Source organism: Cherax quadricarinatus, chromosome 88 (genome assembly GCF_038502225.1).
Source record: "Cherax quadricarinatus isolate ZL_2023a chromosome 88, ASM3850222v1, whole genome shotgun sequence".
Classification (NCBI taxonomy): Eukaryota; Metazoa; Arthropoda; class Malacostraca; order Decapoda; family Parastacidae; genus Cherax; species Cherax quadricarinatus.
The window spans coordinates 12,121,444-12,145,538 of NC_091379.1; the positions used below are offsets into that span (position 1 = coordinate 12,121,444).

Below are 24,095 nucleotides of genomic sequence, written 5' to 3' on the forward strand. Positions count from 1 at the left end.
AGGGGTGTTAATGTTGGAGTTTTATAAATATAGTGTAGGCACGCCTCTGGCAAGACACTGATGGAGTGAATGCGACCTGAAAAAATAATAGATCAGGCTTGTAAGGCTGAGATATCACCTCACATATGACATTACACTCGTCCCAGTATGATGTGGGTGGGAGTATCAAGGACCTGTCGTCCCAGTATGATGTGGGTGGGAGTATCAAGGACCTGTCGTCCCAGTATGACGTGGGTGGGAGTGTCAAGGACCTGTCGTCCCAGTATGACGTGGGTGGGAGTGTCAAGGACCTGTCGTCCCAGTATGACGTGGGTGGGAGTGTCAAGGACCTGTCGTCCCAGTATGACGTGAGTGAGAGTATCAAGGACCTGTCGTCCCAGTATGACGTGGGTGGGAGTGTCCAGGACCTCAATGTTTTCCCAAATTTTATTAATTATAAAAGAATGTAATTAATGTAACTCTAAAATAATATTCATATTAAAATCTGTACTAATTTTTATGAAGCTTGTTTCAATATATTTCTGTCCAGCGCTGTATAGCCCTTGTGGCTTAGCGCTTCTTCTTTTTGATTATAATAATTCAATATATTTCTGTCAAGCATAGACTTGCTTGATACAACTTCATCAGCTTTTTGAAAATTATTTGGGTGGCTGAAATCTCTCGCATGGCATATTTTAATGCCTATTAATATTTGTTTTACTAGTTTTTTTCATATACAGTGGAACCTCAAAATTCGAACGTATCACATATCGAACATTTCAGAAATAGAGCCCTTTTTACGAACCAACTTTGTCCCTATTATGGAACGCGCACCTATTTTCGGACCACCGGGTACTGGACCTGTCTGCCAGCCCACTCTGCGTCCCCACGCAGGTGCTGTGAGCCAGTCTAGCTTTGTTTATGCTTGAGTGAACACTAACCTGCGCTCTCATTCAAACATTTTACGATTATTTCATTGTGTTTAGTGCTTGCGGGACTGTGAAATAAGCTACCATGGGCCCAAAGAAACTTACTAGTGGTGCCCCTGTGGTGAAGAAAGTGAGAAACGCCATAGATGTGAAGAAGGAAATAATACAAAAGTGGAATGATGTCCAAGTGGACTGATGTCCAAATGTTTGTGGAGAAGTACCACCCTGAGCAAGCTGAAACAAGCCATCTTTGCAACAAGTTCAGTGACAGAACCATGTCCCATTTTAGGGTAATGTTAATGAGGCACCAGAAACAGAGGACTGTGGACGGTTATTTTGAGAGACAGGGGTCCAGTGACTCTCAAGCTGGTCCTAGTGGCATTAAAAGACAGAGAAGGAAAGTAACCCCAGAGAGGACTTTACCTGAAGTCCTCATGGAGGGGGATTCTCCTACCAAACATTAACCCCAACTCCCTCTCTCCTCCCTATCTTCCAGATGCCATCACCAATCTTCAATAAAGGTAAGTGAAAATGTCATTTTATATTTATATACATAACTGAACACTATAGTATTTGTTGTATGTAAAACTGTAATTATTCTCTATAAAATGTATTTTTTGGTGAATATTTTTGGGTTTCTGGAACGGATTAATTGTATTTCCATTATTTCTTATGGGAAATATTGCTTCGATTTTCAGACTTTTCGAATTTAGAAATAGCTCCTGGAACGGATTAAGTTCGAAATTTGAGGTTCCACTGTATATTTTTATTATTTGTATTTCTATTTGATTCGCCGGAATGGTATCCCGGCCCGGGTCTCTTCCATTTTGGTGACCCGGCACCATTTTATTGTCTATATTGTATTGGTATTTTTTGTATAGCTTTACATATTTGCCATGGAAAAAGAAAGATGTTTGACCCATGAGTTGGGCTTCACAGGTCACTAACACCTCTGGAACGTTGTCAAGTATCACGTTATGTTGTATATTTGTGTGTCTTCCATCGTCTGTATTTTATTCCACTTCCACTTATTTGTTTTATTTGATCTTGTATAATATTTTTCTTATTTGTACTTTATTTTTGCTTTTATTTTTTAAATTTAATGTAGGTTATTTTCTTCTCAATTTAGCAGGTAAGGGTTATTGTTTTTATAGTTCATCTCTTTATATTCAGTTTTGTTTTGTTTCGTGCAGTGTTGAGGGAAGGTACAATGGCTGCGGTGCAGAAGTCGCAGCTGACAACCTGCGGAGATCCTTCAGAATCTGTACAGGGGCTAGATGAATCCCTTTTAAAAAGAGAGTCAGCTGAAGAAGATGGCAGTAGTGACAGACACAGCCTGGTTCTCAGGGACAGCGAGGTGTTTACATCTGATCATTCTAAACCTACTGTCCTGCATCAGGTGAGTGGTTTTTTCACTGTGACTGTTGGTTTTATTCACAATGCGCAGTACTAATTTAGTCAGCGCAGAATTATTTCCTCTACATAGATCAGTTAGTTTACCAACACAATGCTTACTGGAAAGGTTTCTGATGTTTGTTAGCGAGTAAGTTGTGTCTGATGAGGAAAGACGAAACGGCTTCTTTATTTGATAACATCTGAGTTCACCCTGGAAGTTGGTTGTGTCTTCAGTGGATGCCAGTGGAAGACATGGTTAATATCACCCTGGAGGTTGGTTGTGTCTTCAGTGGATGCCAGTGGAAGACCTGGTTAATATCACCCTGGAGGTTGGTTGTGTCTTCAGTGGATGCCAGTGGAAGACCTGGTTAATATCACCCTGGAGGTTGGTTGTGTCTTCAGTGGATGCCAGTGGAAGACATGGTTAATATCACCCTGGAGGTTGGTTGTGTCTTCAGTGGATGCCAGTGGAAGACCTGGTTAATATCACCCTGGAGGTTGGTTGTGTCTTCAGTGGATGCCAGTGGAAGACCTGGTTAATATCACCCTGGAGGTTGGTTGTGTCTTCAGTGGATGCCAGTGGAAGACATGGTTAATATCACCCTGGAGGTTGGTTGTGTCTTCAGTGGATGCCAGTGGAAGACATGGTTAATATCACCCTGGAGGTTGGTTGTGTCTTCAGTGGATGCCAGTGGAAGACCTGGTTAATATCACCCTGGAGGTTGGTTGTGTCTTCAGTGGATGCCAGTGGAAGACATGGTTAATATCACCCTGGAGGTTGGTTGTGTCTTCAGTGGATGCCAGTGGAAGACATGGTTAATATCACCCTGGAGGTTGGTTGTGTCTTCAGTGGATGCCATTGGAAGACCTGGTTAATATCACCCTGGAGGTTGGTTGTCTTCAGTGGATGCCATTGGAAGACCTGGTTAATATCACCCTGGAGGTTGGTTGTGTCTTCAGTGACCCCAGTGGAAGACCTGGTTAATATCAGCTTAGAGGTTGTTTGTGTCTTAAGTGGCCCCAGTGGAAGACCTGGTTAATATCAGCTTGGAGGTTAGTTGTGTCTTCAGTGGATGCCCGTGGAAGACCTGGTTAATATCACCATGGAAGTTGGTTGTGTCTTCAGTGGATGCCCGTGGAAGACCTGGTTAATATCACCATGGAGGTTGGTTGTGTCTTCAGTGGATGCCCGTGGAAGACCTGGTTAATATCACCATGGAGGTTGGATGTGTCTTCAGTGGATGCCCGTGGAAGACCTGGTTAATATCACCCTGGAGGTTGGTTGTGTCTTCAGTGGATGCCAGTGGAAGACCTGGTTAATATCACCCTGGAGGTTGGTTGTGTCTTCAGTGGATGCCAGTGGAAGACCTGGTTAATATCACCCTGGAGGTTGGTTGTGTCTTCAGTGGATGCCCGTGGAAGACCTGGTTAATATCACCCTGGAGGTTGGTTGTGTCTTCAGTGGATGCCAGTGGAAGACCTGGTTAATATCACCCTGGAGGTTGGTTGTGTCTTCAGTGGATGCCCCTGGAAGACCTGGTTAATATCACCCTGGAGGTTGGTTGTGTGTTCAGTGGATGCCAGTGGAAGACCTGGTTAATATCACCCTGGAGGTTGGTTGTGTGTTCAGTGGATGCCAGTGGAAGACCTGGTTAATATCACCCTGGAGGTTGGTTGTGTCTTCAGTGGATGCCAGTGGAAGACCTGGTTAATATCACCCTGGAGGTTGGTTGTGTCTTCAGTGGATGCCAGTGGAAGACCTGGTTAATATCACCCTGGAGGTTGGTTGTGTCTTCAGTGGATGCCACTCTCGTATAAACTCTAGTATTGTTCATTAACATACATCTCTGTTGTATATGAGATTATTGCAGCGAGTTATGTGCAACGAGAATCATTTTTTTTTTACCTCTGAATTTACTGGTTGACTATAAATTTTTGCGTCCGATTTGTTAGAAATTAAAATTAAGACTTTCCCATTATTAGTTATTTATTTGCAAGTTTTTTTTATGTTCTATTACACCATTATCTTACTTGTAGAAAGTTTTTGTAAAGTCTCTGTATACTAAATCTGCATTTCATATGTACTTCCATTTCATCCAAAAACATGTTTTAATGGTCCAGCAATTGCGAAGGAAATGTGCAACCCGCTGTAAACCTTTGTTGCTCTGGGTTGTGCAGCTGTTGTGAATATCTTGTGTGTTTAGTAATCTTCTACACCTGCTCTCAGTCATCTCATCTGCAATTTTATTGAATGTGAGATGATTACTTTGTCTGGACTCAATCTCCATAGGATATTTAGGGCTAATCTGATAACTCTTCTGAAGTGGATGTATTATAAGGTTGACTGCAGATCCAGAAGCAGAGGCTGATGTTGCATAATTCCTGTCATAGTTTCAACCAGTAGCTATCTGTGTTCTGCTATCTTTGATCAAGTTATCCTGGTGCTGTGCACCAAGCGGACAGGAGGCAGTTTCCGTAAAATTTGATATCGCTGGTTGCATTGACTGGGGGCGTTGGAACAGTGAATATTTCAATTAGTTGACTGAATATATTTTTCATTTTTGTTTTTACTTTGCTCTCCCCTTTAACAAAATGTCTAGTGTGTTAAAATGTGTACATTTTAAATAACCTGAAACGAATCTTTGACAGGTTCGTAGCTAGGGAAACAGGCATTTGTAAGGTGACCTGGAGTTTACCTGGAGAGAGTTCCGGGGGTCAACGCCCCCGCGGCCCGGTCTGTGACCAGGCCGCCTGGTGGATCAGAGCCTGATCAACCAGGCTGTTGCTGCTGGCTGCACGCAAACCAACGTACGAGCCACAGCCCGGCTGATCAGGAACTGACTTTAGGTGCTTGTCCAGTGCCAGCTTGATGGTTATTTCCTTGAATGATGATGTAGCAGGCAGCCTGATGCCGATATTAGTATATTTATAGTGGCTTATTGTAGTTCAGGGGAATTTTGTCAGTCATTTCTGGTGTGTCTGACTCCTCGCTTTATCTTGACCTTGAACTGTACTTACTTGAGCGCCAACAAGAATTCTAGGATCGTTCGCGCATCAATAAACATATTTCCTTGACACCATCTGCTACAAGACCTGGACATGTAACGAATTATTGTAATGCTGTACCTAATGCCTTCTCGCTCATATTTTAAGTAACACACCAACTGGAAATTTCTTTCCTATAGAAAGAATTTAGAAAACAGTATAGAACAGATTTATTTTCCTTTCAGTTAACACCAAAAAGTTAACTTTAGAGATCACAATATTAGCAACGAACTCCTGAACTTCAGCAAAACGTCTCCTTCCATTTCATTCTCACTGTAAACAACGTAGGTGACGCCACCAAACTGTCATATCAGTACTACAAGCAACGTCCTCGCCATTGAAGAGATAATTTTTCCTCAGTTCGGTGTATAAGAGCTTCATCTGGCATCTGTAATACAGAATGAGACCTGAACATCCAAGAGCAGTTCCAGCTACAATATTTCTTTATATCAAAAGTTCAGACTGTGTCCATGGTGACCACAAAGAGATGTGATATGACATGTCCTGCCATCAGGGGCCCAAACTCACGAAGAAGCACAATAAATATATGCCAACACCTCCAGTAAAGAGGCAGGAGCCATGGAAGAAGAGATTAGGTTCAATTCCTTGGATCAAGAACCCATTATAATCATCGAGGAATCTTCCTTATGTGATGGGGCTACAGAGACGAGTTTGATATACATTCTCTATCAGGATCAATTTCATAATTCACAGATAAACATCTTGACTAAAACCTTAGAGATATAATTTAGGGTTAGATCTGTGATGTCCACTGTTAGGGACTGTTGTTCTACTGTGTTACAGAGTAAAGCTCAGTGTACTTCTAGCTGCTTTTGTTCTGATTTCATGGGCTACATAAATTTGCATATAAAAAGTGTTGAATCTGTTAAGCCTCACAGTTAAGCAGTGAGTTTTACAGTGTTTAACAGGTGTTTGGGTCTCATCTTTCCAGAAATGTATTTGCAATGAGATAATTTTGCGTAGTGAGGCTGGGATACACATACTTCATTACGTAAACAATTCGCACGTAGGAGAGAGAAGCCATACCACTGGTGGGGTTAGATCCCGTGATCAGAGTCATTTGTGGTCACAGTTATGCCTCTGCTGACCTTCCTATGGTGTATAAATATACCTAGTTGGATGAATCTTATTGTAGCTAGCTGGCTCAGTGGCTAACGTGTGGTTTTGGAGTTTTATGACTCTGATTGCGGGTTCTAACCCCACCCGTGGTATGGTTTGTTTGCAGTCGTGTCATTACGATTTCGTGAGTCAGGAGAGAGAAGTTTTTGACGACGTTTCTGTCCTAATTAGACCATTTACAAGTCACGTTTCATCCATCAGACCATCTAGCTGCAGGTGCTCCTGACACTGTGACTCAAAATGCTCCGTAAATGTCACTACAACTACTACAACACCTACAAAGTCGTGCTTTTTATGACGACTAGGAATACTTGTAGGCACCTCGACCCCTTAAGGGCCCCTATTCACCCCCTAAATGAATGAAGATTAGAAACTTGCAAAAAGCGGCGATGAAAATGAGAAATGTCATGGCTCGAGGTACAGAATTTCTGAAAAGAAGGGTTTTAACATTTTTCATTGAAATGTATAAACCAAATTCAATCAAAAATGCGTAAAAGAAAGACTGGTGCTATATGGGTAAGTGATGGAGCCCAACTGCTGGTTGCTGGCACACAGACTGTGCCACTGTGAGTTTGTGAAGAGCAAAGTAAATATTTAAAGTAAAAGGACACAAAGTGCAACTAATGTGACATTTTATTGTGGCAGCGTTTCGCTCTCCAGGAGCTTTATCCTGGAGAGCGAAACGTTGCCACAATAAAATGTCACATTAGTTGCACTTGTGTCCTTTTACTTTACATATTGTCGGTAATTCTACCAACTTTATTACAAAGTAAATATTGTTAGGTTTCTCGACATAAGACACAAAATCTAAAATGGTGAATCCTTACTTGTGCTGAGACTGAGGGAGAAGACCTGTACCGCTTGAGAAATACGAACGTGGTGATGCTCCATTGCTTTGAGACTGAGGGAGAAGACCTGTACCGCTTGAGAAATACGAACGTGGTGATGCTCCATTGCTTTGAGACTGAGGGAGAAGACCTGTACCGCTTAAGAAATACGAACGTGGTGATGCTCCATTGCTTTGAGACTGAGGGAGAAGACCTGTACCGCTTAAGAAATACGAACGTGGTGATGCTCCATTGCTTTGAGACTGAGGGAGAAGACCTGTACCGCTTAAGAAATACGAACGTGGTGATGCTCCATTGCTTTGAGACTGAGGGAGAAGACCTGTACAGCTTAAGAAATACGAACGTGGTGATGCTCCATTGTTTAGGCATCTTCAACAAGGGTATGCAATGTTATCGCCCGCAAAGTAAGAACGGAATTAGGATGTGGGTAGTTCTTTCATCTTTAAGACTGCATACCCATAGGGAGCCGCATTCACTGCGGACACCTAAGTATGCAAACTTCTTAGCATAGGTACTCACCTAGTTGTACCTGGTTACAGGGGTCGAGTCACAGCTTCTGACCCCGTTTCTTCACTGGTCGCTACTAGGTCACTCTTCCTGCTCCATGAGCCCTATCATACAAGGGTACAACAATGTGCCTACTATCCAGGAAACGATCTACAGTTTAGCTGTTATGGTAGTGCCCAGGTAATGCAATTGTAATGAACTTCACGAGTGTAGTTAAGTGACCACCAAGAAACGTACACTGAGAGGTGAGAATATCCTCTGGTATATGGGACGCACGTACACTGAGAGGTGAGAATATCTTCTGGTACATGGGACGCACGTACATTGAGAGGTGAGAATAACCTCTGGTACATGGGACGCACGTACATTGAGAGGTGAGAATATCCTCTGGTACATGGGAAGCACGTACATTGAGAGGTGAGAATAGCCTCCGGTATATGGGAGGCACGTACATTGAGAGGTGAGAATATCCTCTGGTACATGGGAAGCATGTACATTGAGAGGTGAGAAAAACCTCTGGTACATGGGACGCACGTACATTGAGAGGTGGGAATGTCCTCTGGTACATGGGGGACTGCACTGCTGGCCTTGCTACTGGCAAGTCACAGTCGCTCCTCAAGTAGTGTCCCTGCGATCCCCGTTGGGGAGGGGAACCTCTACCTCGCCGATTATCCACATCAAGATCTCAAGATGAGTTACTCCAACAGAGTCAAGATTAAACCCACCAGTGGTTTGATCAACGACTCCACCAAGCTTGCCCTTGCTGTAACTGTCAGGGGCTTGAACATCAAGATCAACACGATCAATTCCCTCCAAGAATCCTTCATCATCGTCTGTGAGGACGATGTGGAGGCCGAGAAACTACTGACTGGAACTTCCCTGACTACACTACAAGAACGTGGCTACAGAATCATGTCCTCTCCAGCATTAAGGGCTAAGAGGACTGTCTTTCTGATGCACTTGGACAAGCTGATTACTTCTCAGACCATCGAAGACCTCAAACAGTCTGTCGAAGACCAGAACCCTTGGGCCACAGTGGAAAACATTAACAAGATTCCCACGGCCTCTTCAATGCTCAAGATCACCTTTACTGACGTCACAATGGCTTCCCAAGCTATGGCCGAGGGACTAGCCATCTACTATTATTTCATCAACGCCTGCAACATTGAAGCTGAACGTTACCACCACGTCTCTCAATGCTGGACCTGTTTTTCTTACGTCCACTCAACAAAAGACTGCCCTACGAAAGACAAGAAATTCTGTTCCACCTGTGGTAATGAGGGTCACGACTCTAGGACTTGCTCTTCCACCGCTACTCTCAAGTGTCTAAACTGCAAGAATAACCACCACACACTCGCAGCAAAATGTCCCACCCGTCGTGATATCATCAAAAAGAACATAGAAGCAGATCAGAAGAAGTCTCCATCCAGATCACCCACGTATGCTGCTATCACAAAACTGCAGGCTGACACCACCAAACTCCTGAAATCAACCCAGCACTCCACCACCACTATCTCCACACCAGCTTGTGACTCAACAAAAATACAGTACTGCTTACTGTATGCTCACATGCACAACATGGCAGCACCAGGCTCCTTCAACACTACCATCAACGAACTCTTCAGACTAAATAGGATGCCGGCATTCACCTTCCCAGACTCTCCACCTTCTGCTGACATAATCAAGCTCACCCAAGCACCAGAAAATATTACCAGCACTTGGTAAAACTTGTCCTGCTCTCAAAATCAGCATATAGAAGAATCACAAACGGCTCCCTCACTACGTGGTATGATCGCACATAAGAAGTCACATCACTAGCTGCCGCCTCCAGCCTGCCTCTCGCCTCCCGCCAGTCTCCACCAATCACAAGCCAGTCAGCACCACACACTGATGAGATGCACACAGCAGTGCTCCCGTGTCATCGATCAAGCTTGCCCGCGTATGTGCAAGACAGGTATACAATACAGACAAGATGAAAATTAAGACACTTGTGCAACATCTGGTTATCTTTATTGTAAACGTTTCGCCATCCAGTGGCTTTATCAATACAAATTCTTGGACATAATTAGAAAACAGAAGAACTATGTACAAAAGATGAGGTAATCAGTCCCTCAGCCTTGGAGGTGGTGTTTACAACACCGTGGTTGTAGAGATTCTGAAGCACAGGTAAGGAGACTGGCGCTTTTATAGGCGTCAGTGAAGAGAGACGTGTAGCAGACGAGGGCATAGTCACTGGTAGGCTGGATTCCCCAGTGGAAGTATCTACTTCCACTGGGGAATCCCGCCTACCAGTGACTATGCCCTCGTTTGCTACACGTCTCTTCACTGACGCCTATAAAAGCGCCAGTCTCCTTACCTGCTTCCGCTATCACTGACCTCTTTAATGCCTCTCTTGCATCCGGCTATTTCCCCCCATTCTTTAAATCTGCAACTGCATGTCTCATACCAAAACCTGGAAAAGACTTGACTGACCCCAAGAACTATAGACCTATTAGCCTCCTTGAAATTTTGGGTAAGACCTTTGAACGACTTGTAAATATGCGACTCAGGACTCACCTAGAGACAAATAACTTGCTTACTGAAAGACAATTCGGTTTCCGACAACAACGATCTACCCAAGACGTTTTGAATATAATCCTGAATTATGTACGTATCAATAATGCCCAGAATTGTACCTCCGCCCTTGTCGCCAAAGATGTAGAGAAAGCTTTTGACACTGTTTGGCATGAAGGATTAAAATACAAACTTTGCACGTCCTTTGAATTAACTGTAAATATGATGAAATTATTATGTCACTTTTTAGATGGCCGAACGATGCGTATACGGTTCAGAGATCATTATTCGGACTATTTCACATTAAAAGCGGGTGTACCCCAAGGCTCTGTCCTGTCTCCCACCCTATATATACTCTACACGAAGGATTTACCTGAACCTCTTTACCCAAACACACTTACCCTTTCTTACGCAGACGACATCACTCAACTCACAACACATGAAAACTTTCGTTTCCTTGCACGCAGAACACAGAGAGGTCGACAGGATTACTGCCTGGGAATTATTATGGCGCATCAAAACCAACCCAAATAAGTCAAAAATCACTTACTTCCATAGAATGTGTGATGTCCCCACTCCTGTCGAACTCAAAACAAGCACCTCCCGTACCCCCATCCCACGCTCCTTCTCGACAGTTGTCCTTGGTGTTACCCTCGACAACACACTGAACCTAAAATCTCACATTACTGCAAAGACCACACAGGCGGGAACTGCACTCTCAAGGTTATATAAGCTGAAAGGAGCCAGTCCCAAGACAAAACTACATCTCTACAAAGCACTCATTCGTCCTCTACTCTCTTACTTTCCACTCGCTCTGACGTTAATCGCCAAGACAAACGCACTAAAATTTCAACGTATCCAGAACCGTGCATTACGTTGGGTGTTGGGAGTGAGGTGGGACGAATTTGCCACCAGTGAATCTCTCCACCTCACGACAAACACACCAGCTTTGAACGTATACTGGAAGACACTTAGTGACAAACAACTTGAGAGACTTGAAGCATATCATGACTACTGGACTACATACTTAGCAGATACTCTCAGACGTCCTTACAATGATGTAAATCTTTTTCAATCGTTGTATGATCCGGCACCTCCACCACAATACAAATAAATTACCTGACTTTTGCTTAAATATTCAAATAACTTAAAAGTGCCATTGTCGTAGAGCTGTATCTTTGTGCGTTTTCGGGCTGAAGTGCTTGCGATGTGCGTTTGCGTCGCCTTTGCTGTAACGTGTCCCTGAACCGTATCCAGTCATTGCAAGTTGATGTGCTTCCAGCAAGTTGCAGTCAGCACCCGCAGAGTCCCTGTTGTCTTTTATGTCGTCTTCGTTATTGTTTATCCAGGCTTAGCAGTTGGGTCTAGTCCTGACTCTTCTCTCTTCGACTCAAGACATTCCTCTCACCGTCTATTCTTCGCATTGTCCCCACTTGCCCCTCGCCCCTCGTGGGTCCTTACCTGTGAGTCCTTGACTGATTGTGCTTCAGAATCTTTACAACCACGGTGTTGTAAACACCACCTCCAAGGCTGAGGGACTGATTACCTCATCTTTTGTACATAGTTCTTCTGTTTTCTAATTATGTCCAAGAATTTGTATTGATAAAGCCACTGGATGGCGAAACGTTTACAATAAAGATAACCAGATGTTGCACAAATGTCTTAACTTTCATCTTGCCCGCGTATCCTGACTCTCAAGCTCATTCCTGCAAAACTCCTTCACGTTCAGCTCGGCTGCTGGGTCAAGCCCTGGCTCTTTCTCTAAGACTAAGGACACTCCTCTAAAGATCTAGTCTTCGTCTATCCAGTCTTCCCCACTCACCCCTTCTTGGGGTCTTACCTAGAATCTATAGAATAGAATAGGTACACGGGACGCACGTACATTGAGAGGTGAGAATATCCTCTGGTACATGGGAAGCACGTACATTGAGAGGTGAGAATAACCTCTGTACATGGGACGCACGTACATTGAGAGGTGAGAATAACCTCTGGTACGTGGGAAGCACGTACACGGGAAAGATAGTTTTAGAACTTGGAAGCTCGCTCGGAAGCTGCCTTTAGAGAAGGGCGAGCTGTTTTGAAGAAGGGCTATCGTTTATTATCTAGGTGTAAGAGTCAAGTTGATAGAAAAGAAGGGTTTCTCTCCATCCTCCGTTCCCTCTGGCCAATGGCGGCATGAAAATGGAGATGCAAAGGGAAAATGGAGTAGGTGAAAGGCATGTTCTATAACTACCTCGACTTAGTTAGCATTGTTGGACTCATAACTACTCGTGTCACTCTACTGCCACTCACAACTTTATGTAACAATGGTTCTACTTCTGGTTACCATGAGTTCTGCTATAACTAAGAATACCTTCTACTTCTACTACTCCTATTGTTAACTAGGCTTCCTCATCAACTGATCGTTCTGAAAAGTTGAACTACTGACTTCAGGTTTTCGTAGCGTAGTAACTAGTTGAATCTTATACCTGTAAAGTGCTTGTCCAACTGGTTCTTGATTTACATTGTTTTCTATGTGTTTACAATTTCAGCAGGTTATTTATTCTGTTCTGCTATAATTCCGTTTATAACATCTTTACATAAGTTTGTGTTGTATCTTCAGCTCACAGTTTCATTTCCTTCTTTCAAGTTATAGACTCATACTGCACTACGAATAGTTCTTTGTGGTCTAGAGGTCTGAATAAGGTCTTCCCGTAGTCTGTTTCTTGAAAGGAAAGGTTAAGTACTTGGAGTCGTTCCGAGTGTTGGTACGACCGTGGTAGTTCTTGTCTGTACCCTCTCCAGTACCATTTTTGTATTTTAAGCAATTTGGAGACCATAACTGAACGACATATTCAAGTTATGGTCTAACAAGTGCACAAGTGCAGTATAGGCAATGTGGTGTCTTGTGTGTTGTGCTCGAAGTTTCTAGCAATGGATCCTAGCATTCTGTTTACTTTCCTGCTCACAGAAAGACATTGGTACTTTTGAGGTCGTTACTCATGTCCACTGAAAGCCTCAGTTAGTTTGTTGTCAAACATTTTCTATTCGCATTTGATGATGTTATATCAGAAATAAATTATCTTGCACCTGTAGCAGTTGAACTCATCTTCGACGTCGCCACGAGAGAATACGAACCACCCCAGGGCAAATAAAATCACCAAATAAAAGGAGTGACGTGGGTAAAGATGAATCAGAGATTGAATGTTGGTTAAAGACAAGGAACATAAAGAAGAAAGATACAAAGAACAGACCATGTACTGTTCGTCTAGGACTCTAGATAGACAATGGCTACAGTATAGTGAAAGATTAGATTTGCCACCGAAATGGCTAGTTTATTGTGCACCCCATATCTATCCTGTGGACGGTAGCGCGAGAGTATATGGATACACAAAAGGCCTAGGAACTAGGCCCAAAAAGGGTTAACAGGTGTACATTAGGATTTATAACTACAGTTCACTTATCTGTTACCAGAAAATTTAGGAAATTTTCTTAGTATATATGGTATCTTATTTTCATTAATAAGATATCTTGACATGTCACATGGGTTATTATGCTATCTCTATATTCTTCATTAAGTGGACATTTAAGCACATAGTTTGATCAGCATCTGTGTCTCCCAAACTGCCAGAAGTACTTGTAACCAAGCTTAAGCCTGGCCACTACAACATCAGTCAGTCTGTTCACATTGCACGTTGCTCCATAAACATACTTATCTACGTTCATGTTATCATAGTGGGTTATAGATCTGTTCAGGCTTCTAACTGCATTCCTATAACAATCATTTTCATTATTTACTTCTCTCCTAATATTTTCTAATGCTAGACACAGATATACCAAAGTTATATTCTACATTCTCCTTCTGGATACTCTTCTTGGCTAACATATCAACTTTATCATGAAGGAGTAATCCAATGTGTGATGGGATCCATAGCAATTGTACATTAATTCATTTTTCCCAGATTTTTGAGTATCTGTACCTGGCTTCTCCAAAGAGGATGTTGTTGGAGTCATTATATAAGTCAAGAGCCTTCAATGATGACATAGAATCAGTAATGATGATAGAGTCAAACTCAGCGCCATTAGGATTGCAAACAATTCAGTTTGCAATGTAAACGCCCAGTTCTTAATTCTTATGCCTAACTCAACAAGTTTATTATCGTTCTTAACTAGGGAGGTGGCAACAAGAGCAGATGCAGCCCTGCCAGAAGACTCCTGTTTAGATCCATCAGTGTATATAACTTGTGATAACTTATTACTACCAGCTAGGCGAGAAATTTCTTCTTGAACGATTGAAGGAACAGATTACTAGCAATGAGCTTCTTGGGAGGGGCTTGCAGGTGTGATATTAAATGAACACATCTTCCATGGAGGGGTGAATTGCTCTTGTTGTCTACGGTGAAACCATACCACGGGTGGGATTAGAACCCGCGATCAGAGAGTCACAAAATTCCAGACCGACACTTTAGCCACTGGACCAGCTAGCTACAATAAGATTCATCCAACTATGTACATTTATATACCATAGGAAGGTCAGCATAGGCACCACTGTGACCACAAATGCAAGTTTTTACAGACGAATCTCCCGCTAGCTTGGACGTGACGAACTCTAGCTCAAGTCCCCTCAAAGCCGTCAACATGACTCACGAAATCATAATGACACGATTGCAAACAAACCATACCACGGGTGGGACTTGAGTTAAAATGTGTCACGGCCAAGCTAGCGGGAGATTCGTCTGTAAAAACTTATATTTGTGGTCACAGTGGTGCCTGTGCTAACCTTTCCATTGTGCAGAAATATACCTAGTTGGGTGAATCTTATTGTAGCTAGCTGGCCCAGTGGCTAACGCGTCGGTCTGGAGTTTTGTGACTCTCTGATCGCGGGTTCTAACCCCGCCCGTGGTATGGTTTGTTTGCAATCGTGTCATTACGATGTCGTGAGTCAAGTCTACAGTGAGACACTTCATGCAGGTTACAAAACTTATAATAGTTGCACATTTTCACAATCCATTTAGATCTATGTGTATTTATTTCTAGACATCTAGTAAGATACATTGTGACAGTGTGACAGTGTCTGGTTCATTTCTTAACATTCTAATACCGAGTACAGTGTTAATCTCGACAGTCCTATCACTAATACTAGAAATACCAAGCTCCTTTTTCATATTAAGAACCTTTGTAGATTTGAGACACCCAAGAATAATTCTGAGAGCTTCATTTTGCATTAACTCCAAGGGTCGGAAAGAACTTTCTCTAGCTAATATCAACATGGGAGCAGTATAATAATTTAAGGACCTAACATAGGCTATGTACATCATTCTCACGATTCTCACATTAGCACCATAGTTGGGGTTGTAGCCAGCGACATTAGCACCATAGTTGGGGTTGTAGCCAGCGACATTAGCACCATAGTTGGGGTTGTAGCCAGGAACATTAGCACCATAGTTGGGGTTGTAGCCAGCAACATTAGCACCATAGTTGGGGTTGTAGCCAGTAACATTAGCACCATAGTTGGGGTTGTAGTCAGCGACATTAGCACCATAGTTGGGGTTGTAGCCAGCAACATTAGCACCATAGTTGGGGTTGTAGCCAGCAACATTAGCACCATAGTTGGGGTTGTAGCCAGCAACATTAGCACCATAGTTGGGGTTGTAGCCAGCAACATTAGCACCATAGTTGGGGTTGTAGCCAGCAACATTAGCACCATAGTTGGGGTTGTAGCCAGCAACATTAGCACCATAGTTGGGGTTGTAGCCAGCAACATTAGCACCATAGTTGGGGTTGTAGCCAGCAACATTAGCACCATAGTTGGGGTTGTAGCCAGCAACATTAGCACCATAGTTGGGGTTGTAGCCAGCAACATTAGCACCATAGTTGGGGTTGTAGCCAGCAACATTAGCACCATAGTTGGGGTTGTAGCCAGCAACAACTTTGAGAGCATTTAGCCTAGCTTTGCATTTCTTGTTTAGTTGTGGTATAGTGGATTTGTTAAAGGGTACATCTACACCAAGATATCTGTTAAGTTGTAACGTAGCTAATGATTTCACCCTGCAAATAGATGGGTGGGAGATGTCGTTTGCTTGTTAATATCTTTGTTTTAGAGGAAGTTATTATGAGGCCTAGTCGATTACAAATTGTTTGAACCTCATTAAGAATGGTATTCATCTTCTTGTGCCCTGTTGTATGGATCATGATGTCATCAGCATAGCTTATAGCTATATCTTTAGGTGAGGCAGGTAGAGCATTTAGGAGAGCATTAATCAGAATATTAAATAGCATGGAATTGAAAACTCCTCCCTGCGGTGTACCTAAAGACATTTCTTTAGACTCGCTTATAAAGCCTTGGTAGAGGACAGAGGATACTCTATTTGAGAGGTATCCTATTGTCCAACTAAGTAGGCTACCACCAATATTCATTTTGGCTAGTTCATGTAGTATAACGGTTCTGTTCGCAATATCAAATGCAGATTTTAGATCAAGAAAAGTGGTAAAACTAGTAGAGGTGTGTGCAGTGAGAAAGGTGGAAATACAGTTCTGCACACTTTTACCTTTCATGAACCCATAGAGGTAGGGGGAAAGTTGATGTCTGATTCTGTAGTACAGTCTGTTAAGCATCATTCTTTCAAAAGTTTTACAAAGACAACTAGTTAAGGAGATCGGCCTAAATGTATCAGGCTGTTGGGGCTTAGGGATAGGCACAATGAGACTATTGGAAGAACGCCCTAAATGTAACTTAGATTATACAGTGCTAACAAATGATTATCAGGGGCCTGCCTTAGAGTTCTGAGGATATCATAGGTTATACCATCCTCTCCAGGAGCAGTTAATCGACCTAGAGTTAATACATTATCTAATTCATACTCGGGGAAGAGGCAATCGCTCTCATCAATATTTTGCTCATAAAATGAGTAAATTTCAACATTTCTTAAGAAGCACTCTAAGTTTTTTCTAATATGATATTTAAAGACATAAATGAAATATACTTTATTTATTTATTTATTTATTTATTTAAAAATTTGTGCACACATACAGAGGTACAAAAAATACAGAAAAGAGCAGTATGCCAAAGCCACTTATACTATGCATAGCATTACGGGCTGGCTTAAAATTAACTTAAGATGAACTAAGCAATGATGACATCGGTGATAAAACTTTAATGTAAACAGATTACTATAAAGCACAAGTGAGTATTACAAAGACAGGTCATATGGTTGTATGCATTGTTGTACATTCAGTAGAATGGAGTATTCTGTTAGGTAGTGTATTTAAAAAATAATAAAGTTAGATTGGGTTTTAGGTTTAACATTTATGTGATATAATTGTGAGAAACATTTAAGATATACAATTTATAAGGTTCAGTTATTCAGTATTTATTTGGTTTTGGGTGAGTAAGTGATCTTTGAGAAGAGACTTGAATTTATAAACAGGTAGTGTTTCTTTTATATTTACAGGTAATGAGTTCCAGATTTTAGGGCCTTTTATGTGCATTGAGTTTTTGCAAAGTGTGAGATGGACACGAGGAACATCAAAGAGTGATCTGTGCCTTGTGTTATGGTCATGTGTTCTGTTGAGGTTGGCAAGGAGATGTTTGAGGGGAGGGTTAATATCAGAGTTAAGTGTTCTATGTATGTAATAGGTGCAGTAATAAGTATGAATGTTTTGTATGGTGAATAGGTTTAGTGTATTGAATATTGGTGGAGTGTGCTGCCTATAGTGAGAATTTGTTATCATTCTAACTGCTTCAGTGATGATTCGACCTTCTCGTAGCTGCATCCAAGAATGCTCCTTCGCTGTGAATCGTGGTATCCCCACACCTGAGCTGTATAATAACGAGTATTAATTATCATTTTGCCCCAAATGCGCATATATTTCAGCATTTCACACTTGTTTTGAAATGTTGAGGAGGAGTTGTACTCGCTTGTTTGGGTTCAAAAGCCCACACCTCATGACCTGGAATAGGACAGCCCTAATCACCTTGTATCTTCCTGACTACTGCAGCATTTAATAGGCTCGACAAGTAAGAATTAAGACTTACCTTGCTCATGTAACTTGAGCTATGGTGTTGACAGCACCAATTAGGCCAATATTGGTGAGATGATTGAAGCTTGAGTGTCTCGAGTTATGTTGCATTGTTCTCCACTACGTTGGAATGTTCTGCAATCACTCACATTGGTTACACTACACTATTCAGTTCCATGATTTGTTCATAATTTCGTGTTATTATACACAACTATAAGATCAGTTACATATCGCTGCATATTAGTTCTACCGTGAATTTCTGAGATTAAAATGAACAAGCCAACACTCACTAGTCACTCTTGTCCCTTTGTCCTTTCCGATAGGGGGGTGATGCCCGTGTAATACTCATTTCTCCTTCGTTCCTTGAAGTCAATCTGATCTCCACAGTGCACTCCGCCCTCGCTCTCACCCTGATATGTTGAAGTCAGCATTATTTTTCTCCTTGCTAAACATCATCAGAGTATTCAATACAAGATGGTAGATTTCTTGTTATCTAGCTATAGACTACAATTCATATTAGTCCCAAATTGTGGGTAAAGTTGATGCAGGGTTTTCCTTAATTTTCCTGCCAAGGGAAAGAGAGTAATTGCTCTCGTTTAACTGTCACTTGAGTTGCAATGAAACTGATCACTAGCACTGAGAAAGTGGCATGACTATGACACTGGCATCAACACATGGATCTAGTTAAGCTGTTTACCAGGAAGTAAGAGAGTGTATTAACCCCTTCTGGGAGCTGAGTCCTTCAGCGAGCTGAAGGGGGAGTTGAGAAAGTTGAGAGATACCCTCTTTCATCTCTTAACATCAGTTTGATTTTCACACTTGCCACTGCTGATTTTCTTAACAACTTTAGTCTGTGGGGGTTTCTGGAGAATCACAAAGTTTGTTTTCAACACTGCAATTCTAATGACATTAGTTTATCTGTTGTTCGCTTATGCACTACACCTTTGCTCAAAATTTCCGCTGTCCTTATGGTCCCATTTGCATCAGGATTTATGGTCACCATTTTCCCAAGAGACCATTGAGACCTTGGACCATCATTGTCAATAATCAGTATGTCACCAGGTCGTAAGGACTTATGATTTTCAGGAACACCAGCTCCATAGAAGTGTCCTCTCAGTGAGGTGAGATAGTCTTCTCGCCAAATTTTCTCCCAACATTCAATCACTCTATTAAAGTGTTTGAATTTACATCTGAGTTGCTCAGGTTCGAGATAAGTAGGATCCTTTGTGATTTCATTCATGGAAGGAACAGGTTCGAGCTTTCTGCCATGCAGTAAATGAGATGGACTTAACACTTCCAAATTGTCCAGGTCATCAGTAACATAAGTTAGAAGTCTATGGACTCGATTTTCTACTTCAGTTATGGCTGTTCAAAATTCTTCTAAGTCGATTCGTTGACTATGAAGAGTCTTCCTTAAACAACATTTTACGATGCCTATCATTCTTTCATAAAATCCCCCATGTCATGGAGCATTGGGAGGAATGTGTCTCCAACGACAACTGCGTTGATTCAGCATCAGTTGTACCTTTGGTTGATCAAAGATCCTGCTTATATAAACATCACCTGCAACAAAGTTCGTTGCATTGTCTGAAATCATCAGTCTGGGACATGCCCTTCTGGCTGCAAACCTGAATAGTTTGATAAAGGTTTCAGCAGACATGTCAGTGGCTACTTCTAGATGTACTGCTCTAGTTGTAGCACAGGTGAACAAACATATGTACACTTTGACTGGAACTTTGTCAACTGTTTTAGTTAAAATTATTGGTCCAGTGTAATCTACACCTGTCACCTCAAATGGAGTGACATGACATACTTTAAATAACAAAAAAAAGGTACAGTACCGTGACTGGAACGATACACAAATAACCCGCACATAAAAGAGAGAAGCTTACGACGACGTTTCGGTCCGACTTGGACCATTTACAAAGTCACACTTTGTAAATGGTCCAAGTCGGACCGAAACGTCGTCGTAAGCTTCTCTCTTTTATGTGCGGGTTATTTGTGTATGACATGCTTTCTCAGTGGTGGACCTGGATACTGACATACTCGCATATCGTAGTGACGACAAGTAATACAGTCCTTTATTTGTTTTTTCACACTTTGTCGACCTTGAGGTATCCAGTAGGACTGTCGTATATGACAAAGTGTGTCAGCTACCCCACCATGTAACACGTTACTGTGGGCGTTTTGCACAATCGGGTTTGTTAGTCAATGATTCTTAGGGATCAATAATGGATGTATGGCTTCTTCAGGTAGTGAAGAATTATGAATTCTTCCTCGACATCTAATCTTTGCTGAGTCGAGATAAAGTCCTAAAGAATTAATCATATTAGGTTTCGTTAGGCATTTATCCTGTTTCCAGATATGTGTACTCTGCAGAGAATACATCTTTCTGTATTTTATTACTCAGTATTTGATGGGTTCAGGAAATTCATAATTAGGCTTTGTCCCTTTAATGAATTTGAAGATAAGAGCTGTAACTCTTAAGAGTTTACCCAAAGATGAGTATTTAGATCCATCAATGACTATTTCTGTTGTGTCTGCTGTATATAAACAGATTATTTCTGCTGTGTTCAAGCAGACTGTTTCCTCTGGCATAATGTGAGCTTTTTGCTGAGGCCAGTTTAGTCCGTGGAGCCATAATTTATTATTCACAAATTTCTTGAGTGGGACACCACGTGACAACATGTCAGCTGGATTCTCTTGGGTAGAGACGTGGAGAAAGAGATAATCTCTCTGCATCTCTTTTATTTCTGCTACTCTGTTCTGTACATAGACCAGCTTACTCTTATTATTTCTTAACCACTGGAGAACTGCTTCATTATCACTCCAGATCACGGTTTTCTCAATAGTGAGATGATCAAGTACTTTGTTGAGATAGACAGCTAATTTTGTACCTACATAGTGCTGTCAGTTCCAATTGTGGTACTGTTCTGACCTTCAAGGGTGCTACCCTGGCCTTTGAAGTAATTAGTGTACTTCCTTCAGCATTACTCATGTAAGCTACAGCGCCATAACCTCTGGTTGACGCATCACAGAACACATGTAATGTGTACTTGTTTCCCTCTTGACCTGTTTGTCTGGGAAATTTAATTTGATGAAGTTGTTTAAACTCCTTGGATATTTCATCCCATGCTTGACTCATTTCTAGAGGCAAGTTCTCATCCCATCCAATTTTGAGTTTCCATGCATCTTGCATAAGTATCTTACCTTTTATGGTAATTGGTGAGAGGAGTCCTATAGGATCAAAACATTGTGATACCTCTGACAGTAAACTACGTTTAGTGAGTGTACTGCATGATTTATTGTTTATCCTTTTGAGACTCAAAGTATCTTCCTGTGTGTTCCAGTTAAGTCCCAGCATATTGTTGCAATCAGGAATTTCAGCTTCAAGGAAATCTTCTATGATAAGTTCCCTTAACTGAGTTGAATTTGTATTCCACATCCTTAGAGGCATATTGGCTTCTATCATCTCCTTGTTAGCTTCTCTGTATAAAGATTTCAAATCCTCCTCTTTATTCATTGTTCCTTGAAGATTGTCTACATAAAAACTTTTAGTTAAGGTTTCTTTGAAGGGATTTTCAGATTTCTACAGATGTGTGTTTAGAGTAGCTTCTAGGAAGAATGGAGCGGATGTTGCACCAAACAAAACTGACCAGAAACGATACGTTTTCACAGGACTTTGAGGATCGTGTGGATTTACAGGACACAAGAATTGAATGTAATCTCTGTCTATTTCTTGTAGCCCTACTCTTAAGAAAGCTTTGGAAATATCTGCCTTGTAGGCATATGGGTTTGTGCGAAATTCCATAAGCACGTCTCTAAGCTTCTCAGTTAGTGAGGGTCCGGTCATCAGACAGTCATTAAGACTTACTACATCTTTATTTGCACGTGCGCTGCAATTATATACAACACGTAGTGGAGTGGTTTCAGAATCTTTTCTGACTCCATGGTGCGGGAGATAATGAGCTTCTATCTTCAACTTATCTTCGACTAATTCCTCAATGAATTTATTGTCCAATTGTTCTTGTATGATATTATCATAGACAGTCAGTAGCTCTGGATTCTTCCTGAGCTCATGTATTTGTGCTTTCATCTGTCCGAAAGCCATGCGATAATTGCTAGGCAGATGTGGTGGATTTAATTTCCATGATAACCTAACCCAATAGTGTCCATCTTTATATTTGACAGTGTCCAAATATTGGTTATAAGTCTGAGACTCTTGTGGGCTTGGTTTATTTACATCAATGCCTATCGCATCTAAATCCCACAATTTATCAACTGGTTCATTCATTTCTTCCAGTAATGATAATCTTTGCTGTGGTACATGATCAGCGGTTATTCTCGTAACTAGTACATTTTCCACTGAATCAATATCAGTTTCTTTCCCACTTTGAGAGGGAATGGGACCACATATCATGTGGCCTCCTGCTGTTTTCAGCAAGTGAACGTCATGTTTACTTACTATATTTTTCACAAAACAGTGATAATCACTTCCAATGATTAAATCAATTGGATTGTGTCCGTCTATATGTCTGGACAGGCTAACTTGGTCTTGCCTGCCTTAAATACTGCAACTGTTTCTTTTAGTCCCCAGATCTGCACAGACTTACTACCACACAACTTCCATTGTCTTTTTCCTGTTTCCTAGACCAACAGTGAATTTGGCTAGGTCAAGTGTCTACCAGAAATCTGGAAAAAACCCCAGCTATATCAAACTGTATTTTGGCATGGGGTTGTTTATTCAATTTCTATAACACTGTTCTTCTTATGAAGGACGTTTGTGAACCTTGTTCAGATAGTGTTTGTACATTGGTTTTGTGTAATGTATCAGATAACTCAATTCGAGCTATTTAAAAGAACATTAAACATTCAATCCTCATATAATTATATACATCATGTATTACAATCATGTCATATAAGGGGTAAAACTCAAGCTCCCGGTCCACTCTGAAAGTGTACTGGACTCTACACTGCAGGACTTACAACTTCAGGCTACAAGGAAACATAAAACATCAAGTTCATTGCTAGTCGTCCAGTTCCTGGCTGGAGTTACTAAACAATATCAGTAATGACAACAATATCTATAACCCGAAAATTGAAAATATATATATGTGTTGCCCTTACAGCTGTAACATACAGCAGCGCATAACATACATAATTATGAAGGTTATTTTCTAGTATGATTTATTTACAAAGATAAGTTAATTAGGTTTATTAAAAGATAAACCCAGGTAAACCTTCCAGAAAAGTGTCCTAGACACTACCTTAAAGTGACATAATCATCCCCCACCTATACTAATCAATGCCCTCTAATTTCAAAATACAATATTTCCATAACTAGGTATCATTGCAAGCTTGTTGCAACAAGAATATATAAGCGAGTACAATAATATATATGTTCAAACTTTAAAAGAGGAGATGCATACTTATGATGCACATACAACCGTAAACTTAGAGTAGCTTAGAGCAATCAAGTTTAGTAATGGTTTACTCCACTTAATATCTACCTGTACAATATGTTATACCCAGACCTGGTGTTACTCACACCTTCAATAGGTACATAATCCTAACAGTGTGACTGAAAGGGTGCACAGCCACGGCAAATCTATCCTCCCTTCTTCTTCTTCTTCTTATGACCAGAGCTTTGGTAAGATGGGTAAGGAAGAAGGATGGGTAAGGATGGAAATATTGGAAAAGG

The 24,095-nt window shown here is 41.4% G+C and overlaps 1 protein-coding gene across 1 annotated transcript in view; it reads left to right on the plus strand.

Annotated features, from left to right (window-relative positions):
- Positions 1–24,095, plus strand: part of LOC128698473 (facilitated trehalose transporter Tret1-2 homolog) — a 153,739-nt gene that overhangs the window by 31,324 nt on the left and 98,320 nt on the right. Inside the window, exon 2 of the mRNA XM_070103784.1 lies at positions 2,102–2,307. Coding sequence (XP_069959885.1) covers positions 2,119–2,307 — 189 coding nt within the window. The 5' untranslated portion in view covers positions 2,102–2,118. The remainder of the gene's footprint in view (positions 1–2,101; positions 2,308–24,095) is intronic.